This window comes from Cyphomyrmex costatus, unplaced genomic scaffold, assembly GCF_001594065.2.
Source record: "Cyphomyrmex costatus isolate MS0001 unplaced genomic scaffold, Ccosl1.0 scaffold526, whole genome shotgun sequence".
Classification (NCBI taxonomy): Eukaryota; Metazoa; Arthropoda; class Insecta; order Hymenoptera; family Formicidae; genus Cyphomyrmex; species Cyphomyrmex costatus.
Window position 1 is genome coordinate 243234 of NW_017279491.1, and position 22010 is coordinate 265243.

Consider the following 22010-nt stretch of genomic DNA (forward strand, 5'->3'; position numbering starts at 1 on the left):
CTCTCGCTGTCTCTTTCACAACCCTTCCTCTCAGTCGTCCTCCTTGTCACCTTAGTTGGTGTACCATTATTGGGGTATTCACTTATTTTCTTCACATTTTCGAGACTTAAAATAATACGGCTGCTCGGTTTACTTCATTCGGTTATTTAAGGGGAGGCCATTTGTGAAATCGATATAATTGTGACAAATTAGATTTTTTTTCATTGCAAAAAAATTGTCTCACATGAATTACGATGAGCAGATACTGAAGATTTCTTTCTTGTGTTTACTCATTTTCTATCTTATAAGCAATTACACAAATATTTCTGTATCTCTAACAAGAGATTGAAACGGACTGAAATGAAGATTCACGGAATTTGCCAGACATGGTAATGTCCATTTAATAGTGGATTAATGTGAGTTAATCTGAGGTTTAAGGACAAACCCAGATTTGATTGTGGTCACGATTTTGACAATGTATAGTGGAATCCATTTATTTAATGCCGATCATGGAGCGTTCCGCCGATCGTATGGTAGGATTAATTAATAAAGTGATTGATTCGGTTAAACGCATTAATCGTACTGTACACCGCAGATTTGCGCGCGACTGAACCGGCGAATTCCATAAATTTAGGAACTGCCGATCGATCGAATCGTGTCCGTTCATCAGTGTGTCACATCCGACCGAGCGAATTCACCGCAAAACCGGACAGCGGTATCGAATGAATCGACGATTTTTAAAAAATGATGAATGGCAAGTCCTATCGGTGTTAGTGCGATTCATTCGCATTGATAGGCTTATTGTTGTAATTACGAGCGCGGACAAAAGACTATTTTTACGAATAATGGCTTTATCGTGAAAGATATTCTTGAATTTTGCGCGATAATGAGATTCCGATCTTAATTTTCCGCCAATAATATTGTTAGACTGTTAAAGCATAATTAATTTTTTAATAAAAGATAAGAATCAAGTTCAATAATTGTTAATGCAAACTAGAGATGATCGAAAGTCAGTGTATGAGCGATATTAAATATAAAATTTTTTAAGCGTATTTATTGCCAATTGAGATACCTTAATAGAGACTAATATAGTGAGTAAATGTTGTGCGTTTTCACTTACTTAATCTTCTTCAGCCACATTAAAGTAAGAAATAAAAAATGTAATTATAACATAACAATATAATAAAGATTGATATAATTTATTGTGGAAAGATTTAACAATTATAGCCAACTAAAAATGACATTCTAACAAATTAAATAGTAAAAGTGTTTGTGCTATTGTAACAATCTTTGTTTATAGTTGTCCGAAAAATTTTTAACTATTTCTTCGTTTAATAGCGAAAAAAGTAGAATCAATATGTGAAAATATATGAAAAAATATGTGAAAATGGAGTCAGTATAATTAAAATAGATCGATAGTTACAGATATATTTTTAAGTGTGTACAGATGTTAGAACGAGGCTTTCCTCTCAATTCTGTGCTAAATGACGATAACCAAGATAATTAATTTTTTAATTGTAAATTCTGATAGAAAAAGTGAAATCTGTAAAAAATAAATAAAAATAGATAAAAAATAAGTAAAAACTCTTTTTTATTTTTAATAAGAGACTGTAGAATTATGAAAAGTGGTATTGGATCTGTCATTATTTCTTTCATATTAATAATGTATTAACTTCACGGACACTTAAAAATGGAATATGTAAAGTTAGCACAGCATTTTAATGATATAATAAAAGTAATGACAGTTCCAGTAGCACTTTTCATATAGTTCTATATAGTCTTTTATAAAAATAAAAAAAGAGTTCCCCACATCTGTTATATTAAAAAATTAAAATTGAAAAAGTAGAAATTGAAACTCTGAACTCTGTTTAAAAACGATTGTAGAACATAAAATTTCGCTAGAAATAACGAGAGATATCACAGAAATTGCGATAAATTATTACACTTTTTTTATGTGCCGTGATGTCTTGTACATTTAAAGTCTATTAAAATCGGTAATTGTTGAAATTTTGCTTTCAAATTACATATATTGGTACAACTCGGGCAGTACTAATGGGAATTCATTGTAAAAGTTTTCGAAAATAGAGAAGCAGTTTTTGACGAAATTGAAGAGCGTGAATTATCACGAATACTTCTGATACTCTACGCTCACCCGAAATGGCAATTAGAGTAATATTAATTTAAGTTGACAGTTAAATTTTAATGCGTAAACTGCAGTTATATCGGAAAATAAAATACTAATTCTTGCGAGCGTTCCATTACATCGTATTCTCGCTTGCTTGCTTACAGACCGGAGCTCGCCTTTCAACGTTCAAAGCCGTCCACGTTGGCGGCGGCACGGAGGCCGGTCGTCTCCCAACTTTCTTATTCAAGATGTTTTGAGAGCAATTTAACTTGGACTTTGGTTGAGAAGAGTGCCGGTCTTGGAACCGCCTGTGAGAAGGGAATTAAAAGCGGAAAGAAAGTGACTGCCGGGCTGTAATGAGGGAATACGGAGGAGCGAGTTGCAGGACGTCGCGTCGTTCGTTGCGGACAAGTTAAAGAGAGATCTCTCGGAAACCGTTGGAGTGCCGCGCCGCCGAGAGTGCCGCCACCGCTGTACACCCGGCTGGCCTGACCGATTCGGCTGTTGATCGACGACCAAGGTCGGTTATGCTGGTGGCATCGCTGCAGGTGGCCGCCAGCAAATGCTGTCATGCCGCTGCCATGCCAGCCGGCGGCCCGGAGCCGGCCGCTGGTTACGACGTGGTGCCCGATCCGTCGCCTTCTACGCGTAGGACTCGCATCGCTGCTACCCCTGATTGTCCTGCTAATCTTGGCCGGCCGCAGTCGTGCTGCGGCTTCCTCGCAGCCCGCGACCCGTTACGCCTCGCGCATCGTCGAGACCAAGAGCGGACAAATACGTGGAATACTTCAGGTATGTATCGATTCTTCTTGCTAGGACCGGGAAGGGATGGAGGAGAAGATGGAGGAAGTGGAGGGACGAACGACGTAGCGCACATCCCCGGCAGGATTTGGATATCCTACAGGCAGGTGGAACGAACGCAGTGTTCGGACATCGAGTTCGATTCGATGTAAATGGTGGATCGTGATTCGCGGATCGGCCAGTTCCCGGCAGTATTACGTCACTGTTTCCGCGATGTACACAGCGAATAGCGAGATTTATTGCTGGATTGACCCTCTGCGGAAGCGGGATTTTTCTGTCCGCCGTCGCGTTTGAACGGGGGTAGCTCGCTCGAGAGTATTATACCAATTATTCGTGACAACGCGTTTCTTTTTTTTTTTTTTTTTTTTTTTTTTTTTTTTTATAATTCTAATATCAGAGTTTTTTTTAAAGAGATGAAGGTACGTTTTGTCAAAAATAACATTTTCCTGCGCAAAATTTCTCGACGTAAAATAGAAGCTCCTGTAAAATGGAACGGCGGTATTCGCTGCTAATCGATTGCAGAATCTCTCGCGCAGGTCTATTCTTCCTGTTTATACAGGTAACGGACGGTGGTTATGATAGTGGATATGCGATGACACGAATATTTGGATATTATGTGTACAGGATGAGATAATATCTTGGACATGAATTAATCTCTTGCTGTAGTTCACGTGCGAAATGTGAATCAATTTTGGTCAAGAGCTGTATAAACTAGCCCAGTTAAATGTCTTGTTAACTAATATCGAAATAATAATTATGGCTACAACAGCACGCCGAGTGCTCTCTATTGAGTTCTACGTTAGGTAATTAATATCTATTTTCATTTTAACAATACGCTATCTATTCTCGCTGATGTTACAACGTATAATGGTAACGTTAATAATAGCCGGAATAATGCTTTTAGCATGCGACGTTACAGAGAGTTTAACGTGTACGAACGATGTTTCCGCGAGATTTTTAATCTTCGCGCGTCGCGTCGAGCGCGTTCGGCAAAAACGAAGATAAGAACTATATCTAATGTTCTCTCATTAACATCCCGAGAAACGTTGGGTCCCCCGGCGCATTAATCTTACGATTTCAATTACTTCCACACTACTGTCTCCCTACATCTCTTAAATTTGACCGCGTCGTCGCGTATCCTCCTTTTCCTCGCGCTTTACTTTCTCCCGTTTTTCTGCTTCTTTTTCTCATCACTTGTTCCGTCCAATCTAACTCGTCCTCAGTGTCCAACACCTTTTCTCTTTTTTCTCTCTTCTCGTTGCCCACCAACGTACTCTTTCATTAAATGCGTTACTATCCTCCTATCACTCTCACAAACTTTGCACAGACCTTCTCTCTCTCTCTCTCTCTCTCTCTCTCTCTCTCTGGCGTTAGTTTCTTCTCATCCCTTCAACTTATTACCGCACCTAAATCCTGCTGTCGACCCGACGTTAAAACTTTGCCTGCGCTAAGTATCTTTACCAACCGATAGCTCTTATATCCTTCTCACGATTTTTTTATCACTCCAATTAACTAAGAATACGCGCGTCGCGCTCGTTAACTTTCTCGTTGTATCTTCACAGGATGTACATTTTGTCATTTTCTCTCACAGTCAGTCAAGCACACATGCACGTTTCACCTCGAAAGAAACAGCAGTACACACACAACAAAAGAATTCGCAATGATAAGTTTTTCTTACGCGATTCCGCGAGTAGAATTAAAATAATTAAATACGAAATATTACGTATACACAGTAGAAAAATCCCTGTCTTTTGTCCTATTTCCAATACACTTGGCATAGCTATGTGCGCCGCAGCCGAAGCGGAAACTAAAAGCGGTTCGATATCTCGATGTCCCGCACGACAGCGAAATTTTTCCAACAGACAATTTGCTGGCAGCCCGTCTATCGGAGCCGAAGCGTTTTCACAACACCGATCAGTCAGAGTGGGCGAGGCCGATTTGACATTTACCGCGGCATTCGCTACGCCGGATGGTAGACATCAATTACGTCTAATAGATATTCATATCGACAAGAGGCGGATCGATGGATGTCCGATGATTCAACCTCACCGCCCGGCAATACGAGCCAGCAAATTTTGCGTTTCGCGTTAAAGTATCCGCGGGCGGGATATCGCTAACCACACCCCCGCCATCTCTCCACCGTTGGTGGCTTCACATCGGCGAAAATAAATTCGCGGCCGCGGGCCGTGGGGAATTGCGGGGAAATCGGCCAATTTGACGCTCCGGTATCAATCCGCGCGCGGCGCATCACCGATAATAACGCGCGTCCGATCCGCGACGCGACACAGCTCCGTACAGCTTTCATCCCTGATGCACGTGTTATTTAACTTTCTGACGTTTGATATTTGCGCGTCGTTGTTGCGTTCGCGAAATTACGAATCGCTCTTCCTCAAAATTGTCTCCCCCCCCCCCCCCCCCCCCCCCCCATGCTCCGCGCGATCCAGGAATTTCATCTCCGCGCTCTTATCAAGCTAGTCTGTGGAAGACGCGCGTATACAAATTATACAGGATATTGCTACGTCTCTCGTTGGAACTTCGATACTTCGGGGAACAATGTTGGCTTATTAACTGCTACGAGCAAAGGGCGAAATAATTGAAGCGTACGCAGCGTTCGAGTAAAGCGAGCTCGCGATTCGTATAGAAGGATCCACTTTAAATACATAGTTACATTTACTAAAAGCGGATCTTACGCATGAGTATTACATGAACCACCACTGTCGATTCATCCCCTTCAGCGCCTCATTTTGCTTGTATATCCCGGCGAGTCTCCGCCGAGATCCTCATCGTAAAAGAGAACGTAGAATAGCGGATTATTTGTACGCGCGGTAATGCCTCGTGCGATTGAAACATCCGCGCGGATCAGACCGGGGGACACAGTCGCTTTGGCGGGAATTCTGGATCCGCAATTTACCGGCCTTTTTTCGCCCGGCAGTCCCCGGGCGGATGGATGGATAACGAGAAAACTTTTTCGCTCAGGACGCCTCGTGGCCTTTACATTACGTCGTAACGTGCCGCACAACTCACGCTTGTCGTTTTTGTTCGCCTCGCTCGCGCCCGCGTTCACGCTCGCTCGCGTTCGCCGTTCACCGGTCCATTTCGCACGATCGAGCGCCATACGTTTTGCCGGAGGAAAACATTGCTCTGTCAAACCCGACTACAGCGGCCGCGCCCCTTGCTCCTCCGCTGTGATATATAAGCAGAATTATTTTGCATATTGCCGCCCTCAGGCACGTACAGCCGTTGAATCTTGAGCGATGCGAATCTTGAACGATCGATTATCGTTATGCGATTGCGAGACTACGTCGTGTTCGAGATACACGTTTATGGAATGTAGATATTGATATCGACGTTTGCAATAATTTATTAATAGACATTACCTTTTAAAACAAACATTGCAAAAAGGCACACGCGAAAAAAAGATTGTTGTGCTAAATTAACAATAATATAAATTTACTGTGGTTTAGTAATAAACAAAGGTATTGAAATCGAGCATATACCACAACGATGGATAGATTTAGCGAAAATATGATGTATTTCGTGGAATATTAAAACGAAATTTTATTATTAGTACAATTAAATTAGTACAATTACGTTTCGGCCTTTAATCTGGCCAGTAATCTAAATAATTTTAATATCTTAGATGTTCATTTTGTATAACAATAATAATGATTTTAGTGTGAGAATATAATCAGCTGATTTGATTAGTTTGTTAGTCTCTTGCATGTTATTTTAATAATATTCTAATTAAATTCTTATTGATGTTTATAAAAATTCGTCTAATGAATATTTTGATGATGTTGATTCCAGTCAGTACTATTGTAATAAATGGAACTCTCAGAAATTGTTAAGACATATAGTTTCCTAACTGAATGTAAATTATAGTTCTATTAATTGTGCTGTATGTTTCATTTTTTTTTAATAAAAATTAAATTAATATTTATAATAATTTTACCTATATCTTCATATTACTTGTCGAGTCCATTTTTGTCAAATATTTTGTATTCGTCTTTGTGTGTGATAGAGAATGGCCTATTCGTATTCGTATAAGATTCGTTATGAGAGTGTACGTGTTATCTATGTCAGTTATATAAGGTTCAAAATAAAGGATTTATTTAGGAGTGGAAGTTATGATTTGTGTGGTGAGAATGATTGAAAAGGAGGTTTAAATAATTATTAGGTAACTTGATTACAACTATAAAATGAATGTAATACAATCAAATTAATAAAGATCCATTAACCAAATCAACTAATAGTACTAGAGAAATATTAACTCGATTTAAACGTCAATATATTGATCAATCTACATATAAAAAATTATCTACATCGGAAGGATTGTTGCCGAGAGCTTATGGACTGTCAAAGATTCATAAAGTAAATCTACCTCTTAGAATAATCATCAGCTGTACTAATAGTCCTAATTATCAATTAGCATTATTTTTGAGTAACATAATTAAAAATATAGCACAAATAAAGACTATTATGGGTTCATAAAAAACAGCTTTGAATTGGTTAGCAAACTGAATGGTAAACCAATCGATACCAATTATAAATTGGTATCATTTGATGTAATATCAATGTGTACTAATATACCTTATGATGTGATAATCAATAATATTGAAAAAAGATGGAATGTAATATCAAACAACACATCAATTCCTCTTTTTGAATTTAAAAACGCTCTTACAATTAGTTTAGTTAATTGTTCTTCAAAAATGTATTATATCACAAAATTGCATTTTCTTACTCCAACCAAAATCTTATTGATAAGGATATATCGTTTGGAATATGTATTAATTCTCCTTGTATCGCGCCGAATATTGTACATATATATTCTGAATTTGTAGTAGAATCTGGGTCAATTTAATTCGGACATTGTCCTTCGAAGGTACGCCGGTCTTCCTTCGGCATCCAGCTGAACATAATTCGAGTGTTAAACGCGTCTGAATTCACCGACAGAAAGCGGAAATATAATTTCCCACTTATTTATACACGAATCTCGGAGATGAAAATCGCGTTAATCGCATCCGCATTTCGTCCACAAAAGAGAGAGACGCGCGTGCGGAAAAAAATGTTTATAGGTGCGTGTTTTTTAATACAATTATCGCGCCCGGCGGTTTACGGGCTATCCCGTATTCCGAAACTGAGTCGCATACGTTTGAAGCGCTTTACAAATTTTCCCTCACGGCGCATAATAATTCCCTGCGAAACTACATCTACGCGCTGGTATCCCACATCGCGGAATTTTTTTTTCTTCTTTTTTCTTTTTTTTTTTTTTTTTTTTTTTTTTTTTTTTTTTTTTTTTTTTTTTTTTTTTTTTTTTTACTACGCTCGTCGTCCGAATGCGTTCATCGACGGCCCGATTGGCATTGCAAATGCATTAATGTATGCTCTTACTGCGTTCGTCAATTTTGTACCCGGAAATTTTTCTTCGTCATCTCTCTCGGCGGAATTTCAATCTTGGAAATATTCTCCCAGCCGAGAAGCGCCGATCTATATACATAAATTTATATTTTTTATTCCCTCGCTGTCTTTTCTAAATACCGAGGGGAAAAAAACATTGCTCTCTTTTTTCAGTTATAATAAATCTTCTTTCTAATCGGCAATCCGCTTGACTAAATGCAACTTAACCGTCGTCGTTTGCGGCCGCGTCTTATTCGTCTTTACATTCCCGGACGCGACCAATCTTCTTGTCTATTTCCAGCTGCATTCATGGAGAGATTTGTTGCGAAACAGCCGTTTCGCGACTTTGAAGCTTAATAAATTTCTTTTACATTTATGTGCTCTATAACTCATTGAAACGCACCGCCACCAGCAAAAGCTTCCATACGACCGTTATTGGACCGTGTGTGCAAGCTGACGTAAATCCTCCGTATCTTCGCCATTTTTCCGCTCGACTTCCTTTGTCGCGCACATAATTTATTATACCTCTAAATTTACGTAATTTATCGTCTCGTTTAAATCATCCCTCTGAAATTTTTGCAACAACAAACTGCATAATTGTTGCCGCATCTACAGTCCGCTATTCAGCTCGATAAGGATTGTATAATTATTTTTCCAACGCAACTCCATTCAGCTCTGCTCGACTTAGCTGGCTAAAGCCGCTAAAGCATTGGCGGGGGAGTACATCCCAATTGAGAAAATACTAGAATCATATTTTCTTTTTTAAAAGTGGAGACCACATTTTACCGCGATATTATCTCGACCATATAAAATTTGAAGCATAATTTCCGCCACTAATTAATGCGAAACTCCTATTCGTTATCACAATTAAACGTATACGTGCGAATATGCAGAAACACGCGGTATTAATTCGCTTCGCTTTAGCGATGTTACGCCTGTCCTTCGTTCACTGTTGCATCCGTAATTTATGACGTAACCAAATTTATTTCGCTTGTTATCATTTCCATGCGCGGGACCTAATGAATATTGTGCACGAGAGAAATGTAAACAATCTCTTTAGGGTAACAATTGTCGCGGAACGAATGAACGTATGCAAATTGTCAAGCGTGAGTACTATACAATTGTGAGTGAAATATACACATACACGACCGAAAAGATAAATCTGCAAAGCCTCACGAAATTATGCTGTCTTCAGATAAACAGGCGTTTCTCCTTGCGTTCATTTAGTATCGACTTACCTCGACGTACTCCATACGCGCATTACATCGAATACACATCTAATAAATTTTTTTACTAGCGCCATTTCGTTTGAAATGCATCGCAGATGGGATCGACAGCGCTTCACTGCCTGGTAACATCCTCCGCCTCTCTCCCACGTCTACATGTGAATGTGAGCCATCAATTTCACTTTGTATCCAGAAGAGAGATTTCAGGATAGCTTCTCGTCTCGTTATTCCGACACTCGCTTTTCCCCGTCCCATTGAAGGAGGCAAAAAAAGAAAACGGACGATTTTACCTTTGCCCTCAAAACTATTCACTTGTCCTGTCGCTACAAACTCTTAGCTCATTGTCTTGTTAAAGTTTTAAAAGAGAGGAAGATATTCTAGAGGGAATACAAGGGATAATTAGGTACATCGGTTGTCGTTTCATTGAAATCAAGAACCAGGGTTGCCACAAAATTGTAAACCAGGGAAATGTCAGGAAATTTTACAAAATTTTCTGGAAAATAAAAATTTCTGGCTTTAAAAAAAATGAATATACATACATTACACTTACACGGTTTTGGAATACTTTCAATTTAACGATTAAATGGAAACGGTATCAGCAATATTAATAATAATTTACATATTGCTGTCACAATAAGAATATAAACATTTTTTAATATTATTTTAAATAAACGTTAGGGAAATATCATGAAATTTTATCTGAAAATTAGGGAGAAATTATGAAATTTTAAGATAAGGAATTTGTGACAACCCTAAAAACATATATCCTATATCTTGTATCCTAAATCTTAATTTTTTTTTTTCGAATAATTTGAAGGGAATCTTTGCGAAAAAAAAGAAAGATATCGAAAAAAACGTTGAAATGCCAAGTGTCTCCTAAAGTCTATTACTTCTGGCGAATCTCTATAGTTCCGACCGGCGCGAGTAAATCCCCAACTTTGCAGTTTGATAAAAAAAAAAAGACGTTTCTTTGCATTCCGCAAATAATGAGAATTACGATCACGTCTGCGGGCGACTGATTTCGAAATAAAATTCGTTCTATTCGCCGAGAGATTATAATAATTCACCGGGCACCGTTACGCAGTCCGCCCACGAACCGTTCCGCATTTCTGCCACCCTCCCTCCTTTCTACCTCCCGCATCTCGCCCGAAAGGAGCAGACAGAGGCAATAATCCGGCCATAAGTTTCATCCCATCGTGCAGATAAGATTATTGCGCGACTATTACTCGAACTGAAAAGCGCTCGATTGAAACGGTCGGGAATCTAACAATAGGCAGTAGAAGCATGGCGTGCATCGATCTTGGTCTCTTAATTGTCGGAACAAATTAATGATTATTTTTTTATCACGATGAGTATTAAGCAAAAATTTTTAATACACGCAGTAACGAGATGGAATTTGTGCAATTATTTTTGTTTACTGAAGTTTGCAGCGTCAAAGTTTCACAATAAACGTAATTGCCTAATTTTCTAAAATGTTAGGATAGCTTTTATGCAGTTGTGTGACATTCATTATCCCAAATTGGTGTAATTAATGGACGCTAATGTCATTGAAATAACAAACTGTAACTTGTTTCAAAGGTCAGCGTATGTAATTATTTTCGGGAATGGAATATCGTAAAATGCAAAGGCTCCAAATCGACGTGTGTTTAAATCGGACTCCAATTTAATATTTAAATTTTATCGAATTGGACACACGCCGCGCCGTGCCAAACTGCATCAATCACGACGCGCGGGGTGATCGTGCTGCATCAAAGCGTGGCCGTGCAAATTTCGGCGAGGTGATTTAATGGTGATTCGTTGACGTTGGAGTAAACGCGTACCTCCGCGCTTGAATCGGGGATTAATATCTCGAATTTTCTCGCCTCGACCTATTTAACCGACCCATGTTCGGACTTTTAATTCACAAGCGACTGCATTCGTGCGTCATCAGGTGCAGTACATACACATATGTATATGGACATTTGCACCGACTGACACGTACGATTTTAGTAAATTTCTCTCCTTCTCTCTTTGTTAAAATCTCTCTCACCCCCCAAGAAACTGATTTCATAAAGAACGACGTACAGTGAAAGCAGCGCAGGGTCGAAGAGAAACTGCTAGTATACTTGTAACGCCGTTCTCGCACGCGAATCTTTTCACGAACGGCGTCCCTTTCGTCGAACACACGCGCCCGGGTGTTTCCATTTTCTTGCGATTTCGCACTAAGCCCCCCCGCGCCGTTTTCCCATAATGGGAATTTATTTCCAACTACGTGATAGCTCGCCCGGGGAATACGAAAATGAATGCGGTGATCGTAAAATAACAAGCTGCGCGCCATGAACCGGGGACGAACGTGTGCACGTACATACGAAATTTCAAAACTTTCTCCTCTTCCCTCTCTCTCTCTCTCTCTCTCTCGCTTTTTCGAATTTACTTGTTATTTTTAAATTTTGTTTTTCTATAGTCGTTTTTTTTTTTGTCGATATAGCTTCTTCTTTTTTTATTATTTTAACTGCCGGATGAGAGAGTCAATTACGAGATCGTCAGCCAGAATAAAATTCGCAAACTCATGAAGCGAAATTAATATTTCATCCTATGTCATCGCCATCATCGCCCGGGATTTTATGGGAGCCTCGATAAGCGCCGATTGTTATCGGCAGTCGTATGACGCGCATTTAATTTTTAATGCAATTGGAAATGTCGAATCGAATAACTCTCATTTTCGCCTCTCTTTTTCTTTTGTCTTTCGATCTCTTTTCACCTTTTCCTTTTTTTCCTCTAATTTCTCTCTCGTACATCACATTTTTTTCATCGATTCTGCGACGAAAACGCGACGCCGCGCCCGCCGATACGTTAAGGGAACTTTGTAATTTCCAGCGCGAATCGTAGAACGACCATTTCGACGGGCAGACCTTTCCCAATTGCGCTCGGTGATGCAATTAAAGTCGAGCCGCGGCAAACGAGATCTATCGGTCCTTTCAATATAATTGTTTCTATGATGCGACCGAACAGTATAATTTTTCCCGCTCGGTCATGTTCTTTATAAGGAATAGGACTTTATACAAGATCCACTCATTTCCACGAGTATTTTCAAAATAAATGTCGCATTTAAAAAAGAAGCAATTATTTTATTATTCAATCTTATAATTTAATTAAAATTTATCGTCTAAAAACTTTTCCTTTTGTAATTCAAGCTGTTTTTTCTTATTTATTTCTCTTTTTTTTTTTCAGTTTTGTTTATTGCGACATTTTCATTAAAGATGAGAATCAAGGCCTTTTCGCGCAGTGTTTTTAATCATCGGTTCGTTTAAGAAAGGCTGGATCGTATCTTTTTCTCACGCGAGCCGAGTATCTTTTGAATCACTCGCGCTTCCGACGCGCGTAGAGGATGAAATGGATATTGGGTGCAAGGAGAGAAAGAGAGGAGTTTTTCTAGCTTTCTGGCTGTCTGTTTTCGTTTTTCCCTCCCGAAGAGATCCGTGTGCCCCGAACAGGGTGAAAGAGAGGGAGATGTATCTCCGCGGAGAAGCATTCGAGCGTATTTTCGAAGCTACTTGCGCGAACGGACGGTCGAAGAACAAGAGAAAGGAGAGTTCATGTTTATCAATTTCAGAGATATCCCAAGACGCCAGATAGAATCGATAAAACCGCGACCCTGATAAAACTCGGGGATAAAACTGATACATACAGATATTGTTGTATCTCGATAAAACCCGGCGATAGATATCGGTCACAGTTTTAAAATAGATAGCGATGAAATCGATAGAAAGTTCGCCGCGGATATTAAATCTATTCGTATATCGTTGCAGGAATTGAACAGCCGGCACTTAGACCCTGTGGAAGTGTTCCGCGGGATACCTTACGCTGCGCCTCCCATAGGAGATTTAAGGTTTCGACCTCCGATTTCGCCGATACCTTGGAACGGTGTCAAGCTGGCAGACACCTTCGGCGCGGTGTGCCCGCAGAATTATCCGGACCTCACCAATAACACCGCCGCGCTCTTGCAGATGCCGCAAGGCAGGTATCAACAGCTCAAGAAGATGGTCGTTTTTATGGCCAACCAGAGCGAGGACTGTCTCTTCCTCAATCTGTACATACCCGGAAGCGGTAAGATTACATTATTGTCTGATTTATTATTATAGTATTTAATCATGTATTCAAAGTTATTCAAAGCACAGAAAAACTTGAGCAATAAGACGTAAGTAGTGAAGAATTTGCTATTGTTACGTTTATGTCGTTCGATTGGCGGATTCACTCATCGCTTACGTCTTTCCGTTTATATTTTCTTCTATGACTCTAGTCATCAGATAAACTTGTGGACGCGTGCAACTAATTGAAGAAGCGTTTTCTTCAAATTATTTTAGACGAGTGACTCTTTATTGCGCACATTGTGTGATCCACTTTTTCTTAATACTTCCGTTCATTAGGAATTGAATTATGACGTGATATTCTTGAAGAAATAGATTTCTTTTTTTTTTATAAAGGAAGGGCAAGGTCATACGATGAATAACATTCTAAAAGGGACTATGCAGAATTACGTTTCTATTGTCGCCTAAAGTACCTCGGCAGTAACGTAAAGTTCCTCAGTTCTGACAGAATAAAAGGGCTAATAAGTTTTAATGAAGGTCTTTACTCTTCGGGAAGGTAGTATAAAGCTACTCCACATTGAGTTAATGAAAGTTCAACTCTTGCTACCTGAATAAATAATGTATTTTTCACAACTTATTATTATTTATTCAAGCAGCATAGTTTACGAGCGTTGCAACTTGATTATCAATTCTCGATCGACCTTTATTTTAAAGGAAACTCACGCACGTATATATACCGTTATAAATTCTTAAAATGTTCTGTTATAAAAAATTAATAACTTTTAATGGTTCAACGCGTTCGTTCATTGTATGAGAACGCGGGGACAAAAAAGAGACTCAAATTGATTTCACGCTTAAAATTATGTATCGACAGGAACGTCCAGGAGAAGCAATCGACCGAGGTTAATTTTATACGATTAAAAAAAATTTTATGTGGCGGAAAATAACACGTTGCATTGGGACGTTATAAAGTTTTGAAGCTATACGACCATAATTCGGCTCCTGAAATTCTCAACTATATTATCTATCGGAGCCGACAATTTATGCGTCCGTATAGTATTACATGGCACAAGTTGCTTCCTAAAGTAATTAGTCCTAAAGTAATTAGTATACCTTTATGCCGGGTAGTATCAACCTGGGAGCAGCCGCATGCGTTACGTCGCACGTTACTCGGCGCGATGAAAGATAGAGGCGAATTTGCAACGTAAAGCGGCCGGTCTGCGCCGTAACCTCGGTCGGGCTACAAAGGGAAAAGGAAGAAGGATTGAAAATTGCGCGAGAGTTACGCGAATAACACGGATAGCAGGGTGTAGAGGAGAGTAAGAAGCTGTAAAAAAAAAGCCGATCAAAAAAGACTCTCAATCGAGTTTTCGTTGCGGGGAAAGCGACTGCAAATCAATCAAATCCCAGAATTTTCGCTTTGTAAAAAAACTCCAATTTTCGTGAAAAACCTAGCCAAGAGCTGCGCGTTCTATCACTCTTATATGACGCTTTCAGGTGTGATTTCAGGTTCAGATTTCAATTCCGGATTTTGTGACGATTAGAGCTCGATTAACGGTCGCTTTAAACGGCTCCTTAATATACGATCGCACGCTAAGTACAGCTTTGATAAGATAACTATCGATCGACATTCCGACAAAGACTGTGCTCCTCTGGATTGATCGATACTAATTGGGCTAGTTTTACGAGTTAACGGATAATCAAAGTAAAATCGCGGTGCGATTGAATTACTAACTACGATGATTGCGAGCTCACGTAACTTGGCAACGCGCGAAGCCACCTCTCGTGATAGTTTAGGATGATGTCTCCCTAGACAGGTAATCTGATGTACCTAGTATAAATTGTGTAACAGACAGACATTAATTAGTTGCGACGCGGTGGATGGATAAATGTGTATTCCTGGTTTATTAGTTGCTAAGACGATTATCAATTAAATGGAGATTTTTAATCTGGAAACCAAGCTGTGAGACGTACATGGAAGAGATCCGTAGGAGAGAGGGAGGAAAGGAAAGAGATCTAGCAGGTTTGCTAAACCTCAAGTACTTACAAACACGAAAACCTCGGAACGTGCCCGGATCTATAAAAAGCGTCGCGTAATCCTAAAGCCTTATTAAAACAAGCTTTTCGCTTTAATTTACCTCCGGTTTCAGCTTACGCGACGCTCTCGGCGTAAAATTTTACGTCTATCGTAAAAGACGAGCGTTGAAAAAAAGGGTATCCGTTTTATCAGGGCAATTTTCCAAATCGTATCGTAGCCGTTTACGACAGCCGCGGCGGATCCGTGCGGAGATGCGTCTCGGACAAATCCCTTCGTCGCGTAAACCACGATCGTGAGATATGCTTTTTGTGCGCGTGAAAAGTCACCGCCGCGACTTTGCTGCGTATAAATAAATTTGTGGTAACGACGATCGATCGGCGCGCGAAGTTGTTCAAAGCGAAGCACATCCGTCGTTCTTTCCCTTCGTCTCTCTTTCTCTCTTTCGGTAAATGAACAGCTTTAGACCCACGCGTTGCGCGATTTTTCTCTCTCATGCGGTCGTTCTACGTGCGACGAATTACGATACCATGGATGTGCTCGTTTCCAACGATTTTGCAAGACCGTGGAAAGATGTGACGAGCTTGTAGAGAATTTAGATCCTTATAGCGCGGATTATGCGATGCAATTAGTCATCTTAATTGCACAGGTGGCGAAAACGACTAATTGGCTGTAGGGATTTCATTTTACGTTTATTAGGAAACGGAATATACGCGAGGGATACTTGGGAGTAAATTTAGTCAGAGTACAAATAATATTGCGAAACGAAATTACAGACGCGTGCAGAGAAGAATGACATTCTTCTTGCGACGATGAGAGCTCGCTCTCTAAACGCAATCCCCGGTGCTTTACATTTGCGATTCGCTCACGAGAAAGAGGGATAAAACGGGTAAGCATAATGCTACGTAATGTCGTGTAGTATTACGGGAAATCTGTCAATGGAAGGTTTATACGGATAAGAGGTTTATTCGTGGAAGAAAATGAAAGAGCGACGCGGACACCCATTTGCCTGCTTACTTTTAGGATCTCGAGGACTCGAGGCGCCGTATGCGGTGATGGTGTACGTACACGGCGAAAGTTTCGAATGGGGATCGGGTAACTTGTACGATGGATCGGTCTTGGCGAGCGCCGGCCACGTCATAGTGATCACGCTCAACTATCGTCTCGGCATCTTAGGTACGTGCTACCCTTTAATCAACTGTCCCCGAAAGCATTTTCATTAAGCGAACCTTCGGACGCAACATTCCACGGACAAAGAAATTCCAAATGACATTCATCTTGCGTCAAAATACCGTAATTTGTACCTTGCAATTTCGGATATTTTTATTTATTTACAACTTTCTTTATTTCTCTATATAAAGCTGCTATATTTTATAGAATTTGTTGAAAGAATCTTTATACTGAATAAGGCTAAGATAAATAATTAATCGATTTTTGACTAATTATATATCTTTTACTATTAATACTAAAAAAACATAAATATCTAAATTTAATGTATGATGGACAAAACCAACGGAGTTAGGATACTGTGTTATATTTTATACTTTTTGCTGAGGATAACTAAAACCAATAGCCGAAACCAATAATCCAAATATATTTGTAATTTCTAGACTATAGTAATTAGTATGGTATATTTTCGAATTTAATATTTGTGCTCTTCTTACTGCGCTGACTCCTAAATAGTCTCCTAAAATATCATTGTTATATTTAATTATAAAGAGTCCATTTTTAGAATTTATATATTTTTTATTCATTATTTTATAAATATCTAAGTAAAGCAGCGTTAAATATTAGAAAAAGTTGCAGTGCTCTGTACAGCGGGAAAGCGCGTTCATTACGACTCCCACTTTCCCGAAAGTAAGTTCGTATCATTAACTAACTACTATACTCTCCGAAATAGAGAGATAGCTTCGTAGAAACCATTTACATTCTTAAGTCAATATTGGCACTTTGAAGACCCACAAATGTATCTCTGTCGTAGTGCGCTGCGAATATACGAAAGTCCGAAAATGTCAATTCTATCTATTTACTTGTCAAACTTTCTTGGTTTATGACTTAATAGCGTAACGAATATTTATACGCTTCGTTTAATTATCGCAGTTATGATTTACATTAAATCAAATCTTCACGCTTGTCGCTCTCTAGATTTCCCTTGAATTTTTTGAATGAAATTTTCCACTTGTTATAATCATCAGAAATTTTCATTTCTTAATTCGAGAACACACATCATTAAATAATAAAAGATCAAATTTAAACTAATTTCTTAAACAACATTTAGTTATTTTTAACTTTCAAGTGTGTCACAAAATGTATTAGCTCATCACACACAAGATGACATAAGTTGCATAAGCATAGCATAAGACTGCTGGACCGATGAACTTACTTATGTAAATAAATATGGCGTCTTTATGTCGGATGCTCATTGGCTCGACGGCCTTATATTATGCTTATGCAGCTTATGTCAATAGTGTGATGGGTTTAACATGAAATTAAAAAAAAAACAACTACATCACATCAACTCACATCTGTAGTTGAATTGCTTATTTTTAAAGTAAACAATGTTTATAGATTAACTTACATACAAAATATGTACTTAGTAAACAATAAACTAAATTAAATATATTCAATTTATATATTCCTCAAGTTAATTTATCTAAAAAAAATAGATTTAAATTGTTAACTGCATTGTATTATAATTTAGCTTTAAATTAACGACACATTGAGAGTAGAAGCAATAATTTAAAATAATTCATATTAGGTATAATTTGACATTATGAATGTAAGTCGCTTTTATGGCGAAATTTGCGGGCAAAATTTTATCGAACGAACGCTATCGCATCGCAAATGTTGCGTGAGAACGACAGACGAAGGGAAAAGAGAGAAATGCAATAAAAGAAGGATATTGTGAGATCCGCGAGAATGGTTGAATCGCGAACGATTTGGCGTTTTTCCAGGATTCTTGAGGACTCGTCCGTTCCCTGATCGAACGAGCGGATCTGGCGGGAATTTGGCTTTAAAGGACATCACGATGGGACTCCGTTGGGTGCGTGAAAATATCGGTGCCTTCGGCGGCGATCCGACCCGGGTAACTCTAATGGGCCACGATACCGGAGCGGCGCTGGTGAATTTGCTATTGCTCGCTCCTTACAGCAAAGGTAGGAGAGGAATCCCTAATGCAATTAGCAATTAATCCTTCGAACGCTCCGTCTGAACGCTCGCGTATACCGCGCACGAAACGTTCAATTCCGCAAGATGTTTTAACAGAACGTTCTTACGATTTAAACGTCTCCCAGTAATTAGAGAAGAGGAGACGCGGAAGAAACTTATGTTTGCAAACGATTTGCGTATCTAGAGGACGGTTGCCACTTCTCGACTAGTGTTACATTGGAGATCAATGGCTGTTTTACCAGAGATCCTATTATTTTGCCGGAGATTGATTGCCACTATCAAAATTGTTACTGTTTTTTAGTGCGTTCTCTAAATAAAAGCTTTTTTTGAAACCGGAGGAAAACCAATGCGCGCACCTAAAAAAAAAGTTACTAAAATTTTGAGCAGCCTCAGATTTTTTGTCAGCGTTTAAATAAGAGCATGTGCCTTTTGTCTCTTAATTTTAACTTACCGGCACGTATATTTTACAAAGTATATTACGCTATTCCTTTTCAGTGCACCATCAAAAATTCCCGTTGACAGTTTAATGCTGTCATTGCTCCGTCAGGCTTAACAGTTCACTCCAAGCGATGGATTATTGCTATATAAAATAAATCAATTCGATCAGCGTGGTATAAACACCGGGTGTTGAGGGTGGCGGAAATATTTGCTTGTCGAGTAACTTGATCCAATATTTACGTAACGCCGCTAACGTATTAATAACGTTGTTGTTTATGACAAGAAAACACAATGAAAAATGATACCAATACCGTGTTCCACTCAGCGTAAAATACATACGTGAAATTTGAACGGGACTGTGCGATCGGAGGTTCGATCAATTCACCTATCGGCGGTGATTTTCCTGGAAACCTTTTGCCTGGCGAAATAACCGGCAGGTTAGATGCGAGGAGACGCTATTTGCAGGACCTTCGGTAGATTAATCGTCCGGGGATTAGTTGGCGAGGGTCTCGTGGCGGAGACAACCGAAGGGTTGGTCCGTCCTCTCAAAAAAACATCACCAAGCTCGGGGTGACAAATTACAGGACTCCATTTTATTCGATGAGAGGAGAAAGCGAGATGAGACTTTTCCTTTTTTTCTCTCCTTTTCCCCCTTTTTTTTATTGTCGTTGGACAACACCGGCCAAAATTGAACGATCCTCCCAGCTTTTGTCCCTTCAGGTGATCGCGCGATCCTCTGCGGCGGTATAGCTACTCAGGCGGGGGACGTGAGGAAATTGCGCAATAATAAAAATGCATAGTCCTCGGAACGCTCACGGAACAAAAGCAGGAACGCTAAAAGCGTCGTAAATACATCGCCATGCGATAAATCCACACGAGCGCGATTGCAGTGTGATATAGTTGGACGCTAATTCCGCGCCAATCAGGCAAATTATGACTAACACCGTTACCCATACGCTTCGCATAATCGATGGTTCAGATTCATTCGGTTTGGTACATTTAAATATTCCATAGTCGCAATAATTTGGAAATAGTACAATTTTCTAAAATTATCTATAATGCATTTAAGTGAGATGGGAATGGGGCTACAGAATCTCACAAATATGTTCTTTATAAAACCTTCATTGTTAGATATAATATATCAAAGGAGTAATAATAACCCAATCCCTTGAATTAAATAACATTTTGATATTTTTAACTTCATATGTTTGAATCAAAATATATCTAAATCGAGCCATTTCTGCAGTTATGTTTTAATAACGTCTATATTAACGTTTGCACTTAGTATATAACTAACATTATGCACTTAAGTACATAATAAACTAAATTTGAATCAAATTTGTTTAATTCCAATGTACGTTTTAGTTAAATTAACGTTATATTGAGTAGAAGCAATGGCGATTTATAGAAATGATTAAAAATAGCTTAAATTATTGTGAATATAATTTAACATTACAAAACAGTTGAAATAGAAAAATGAAAAATATCTTATATGAGAATAATAACTAATGTAAATTTAACTCTTAAATGTCACACTTGAGTATAGCATATACCCAGCCTAATTAGGTTGTTTATAACTTTCATAAAAATGAATATTTTATTAACAATCAAAATATGGTGCATATATTTAAACTATCTATTCATGTATGTATAATTTATTTAAAACTAGTAGGCCATGCTATAGTTTATGTTACGCGTATTTTTATTACAAAATGCATTTTTATTACAAAATGACTGTTTATTTAAACAATGAAATCGTGTGATTATATATTAGTTAAAAATTATAGCGAAATATATTTAAACGAAAAACGGCATCGTTTCCTTTGCGAGAAAGCCCTTAATTTCAAAGTTGTCACCATTGATAGGGAAAAGCCGAAAGTGTAGTCGCTCAGACAGGCGGAACGGACGCTAAGAAGGAACACGAAGGATAAGCGGCATGGGGAATACGTCGTTCTCGCTGTGGTGGTCAGCCGGAACCACTCTCCCGTCTGGCCATTTCCCGGACCTCCGGTTGTGCCGGAAACAGCGCAAACAGTTTACATCTCGAGAAGGGAGCATCGCTCTTGGTTGTGCATTCCTTCCGCGCGCCATCCTTCCTCTCGAGGCTCGACTCCGGTCTTAGAATGAATGAGTGAGAGAAAGAGAGAGAGAGAGGGGACGGACCCTCGGGGAAACCGCTTTTCTTTAGCATCCCGGACGCCGTTGAGGTCAGTTGGTTTTTCCGACCTTACCGCACTTTCCGCTCCTTCGATTCCGATGTCGGCGCCGCTGGCGGTTTCCGCGAGACCAGGTGCGGTTCTATACTTCTTGCTGCTGCTGGTCAGAGATTGCGGGTACCGGCAGGATGCTCTTCTTTCGAAGAAGAAAATGCGCTACGGAAGTTACGAGCAAAACGGTAACGAAGATGCATCGATTTTTAATCCGTATTGAAAGAAAAGTCTTAATTTTTTTTCGTGTAATTTTCTTTCCGCGCGTATTAAATATTTTAGAAATGTTTAAAGCTTTTGGAAACCACGGAATTCTGGGATAGTCGTTGATTGCATGAAGAGGCTTGTACCAGAGAGAAATCTACTGTCACACTTTACTTCCGACAAACGACATTAGCTTCTCTGGCAGACGAATCATCTACAGTTGCTTAATATTGCAACGGGATGCGGCCCAAGCGGTTGCGCTCGGCTGGTCTAGGACTTATAGTTATGCAAAATTAATGAGAAACTAAGTGGAATAAATGGAGAAGTGTCGATGAGAGTTGCCGCTTGGCCACGCGATGC

At 39.3% G+C, this 22010-nt stretch overlaps 1 protein-coding gene across 1 annotated transcript in view; it reads left to right on the forward strand.

Moving 5' to 3' along the window:
• The first annotated feature begins 2663 nt into the window (after positions 1 to 2663).
• The window catches only part of NLG-5 (neuroligin 5), a 35084-nt gene continuing 15737 nt past the window's right edge, over positions 2664 to 22010 (forward strand). The window contains exons 1-4 of the mRNA XM_018546196.1: positions 2664 to 2896; positions 13320 to 13617; positions 16657 to 16809; positions 18588 to 18788. Coding sequence (XP_018401698.1) covers positions 2675 to 2896; positions 13320 to 13617; positions 16657 to 16809; positions 18588 to 18788 — 874 coding nt within the window. The 5' untranslated portion in view covers positions 2664 to 2674. The remainder of the gene's footprint in view (positions 2897 to 13319; positions 13618 to 16656; positions 16810 to 18587; positions 18789 to 22010) is intronic.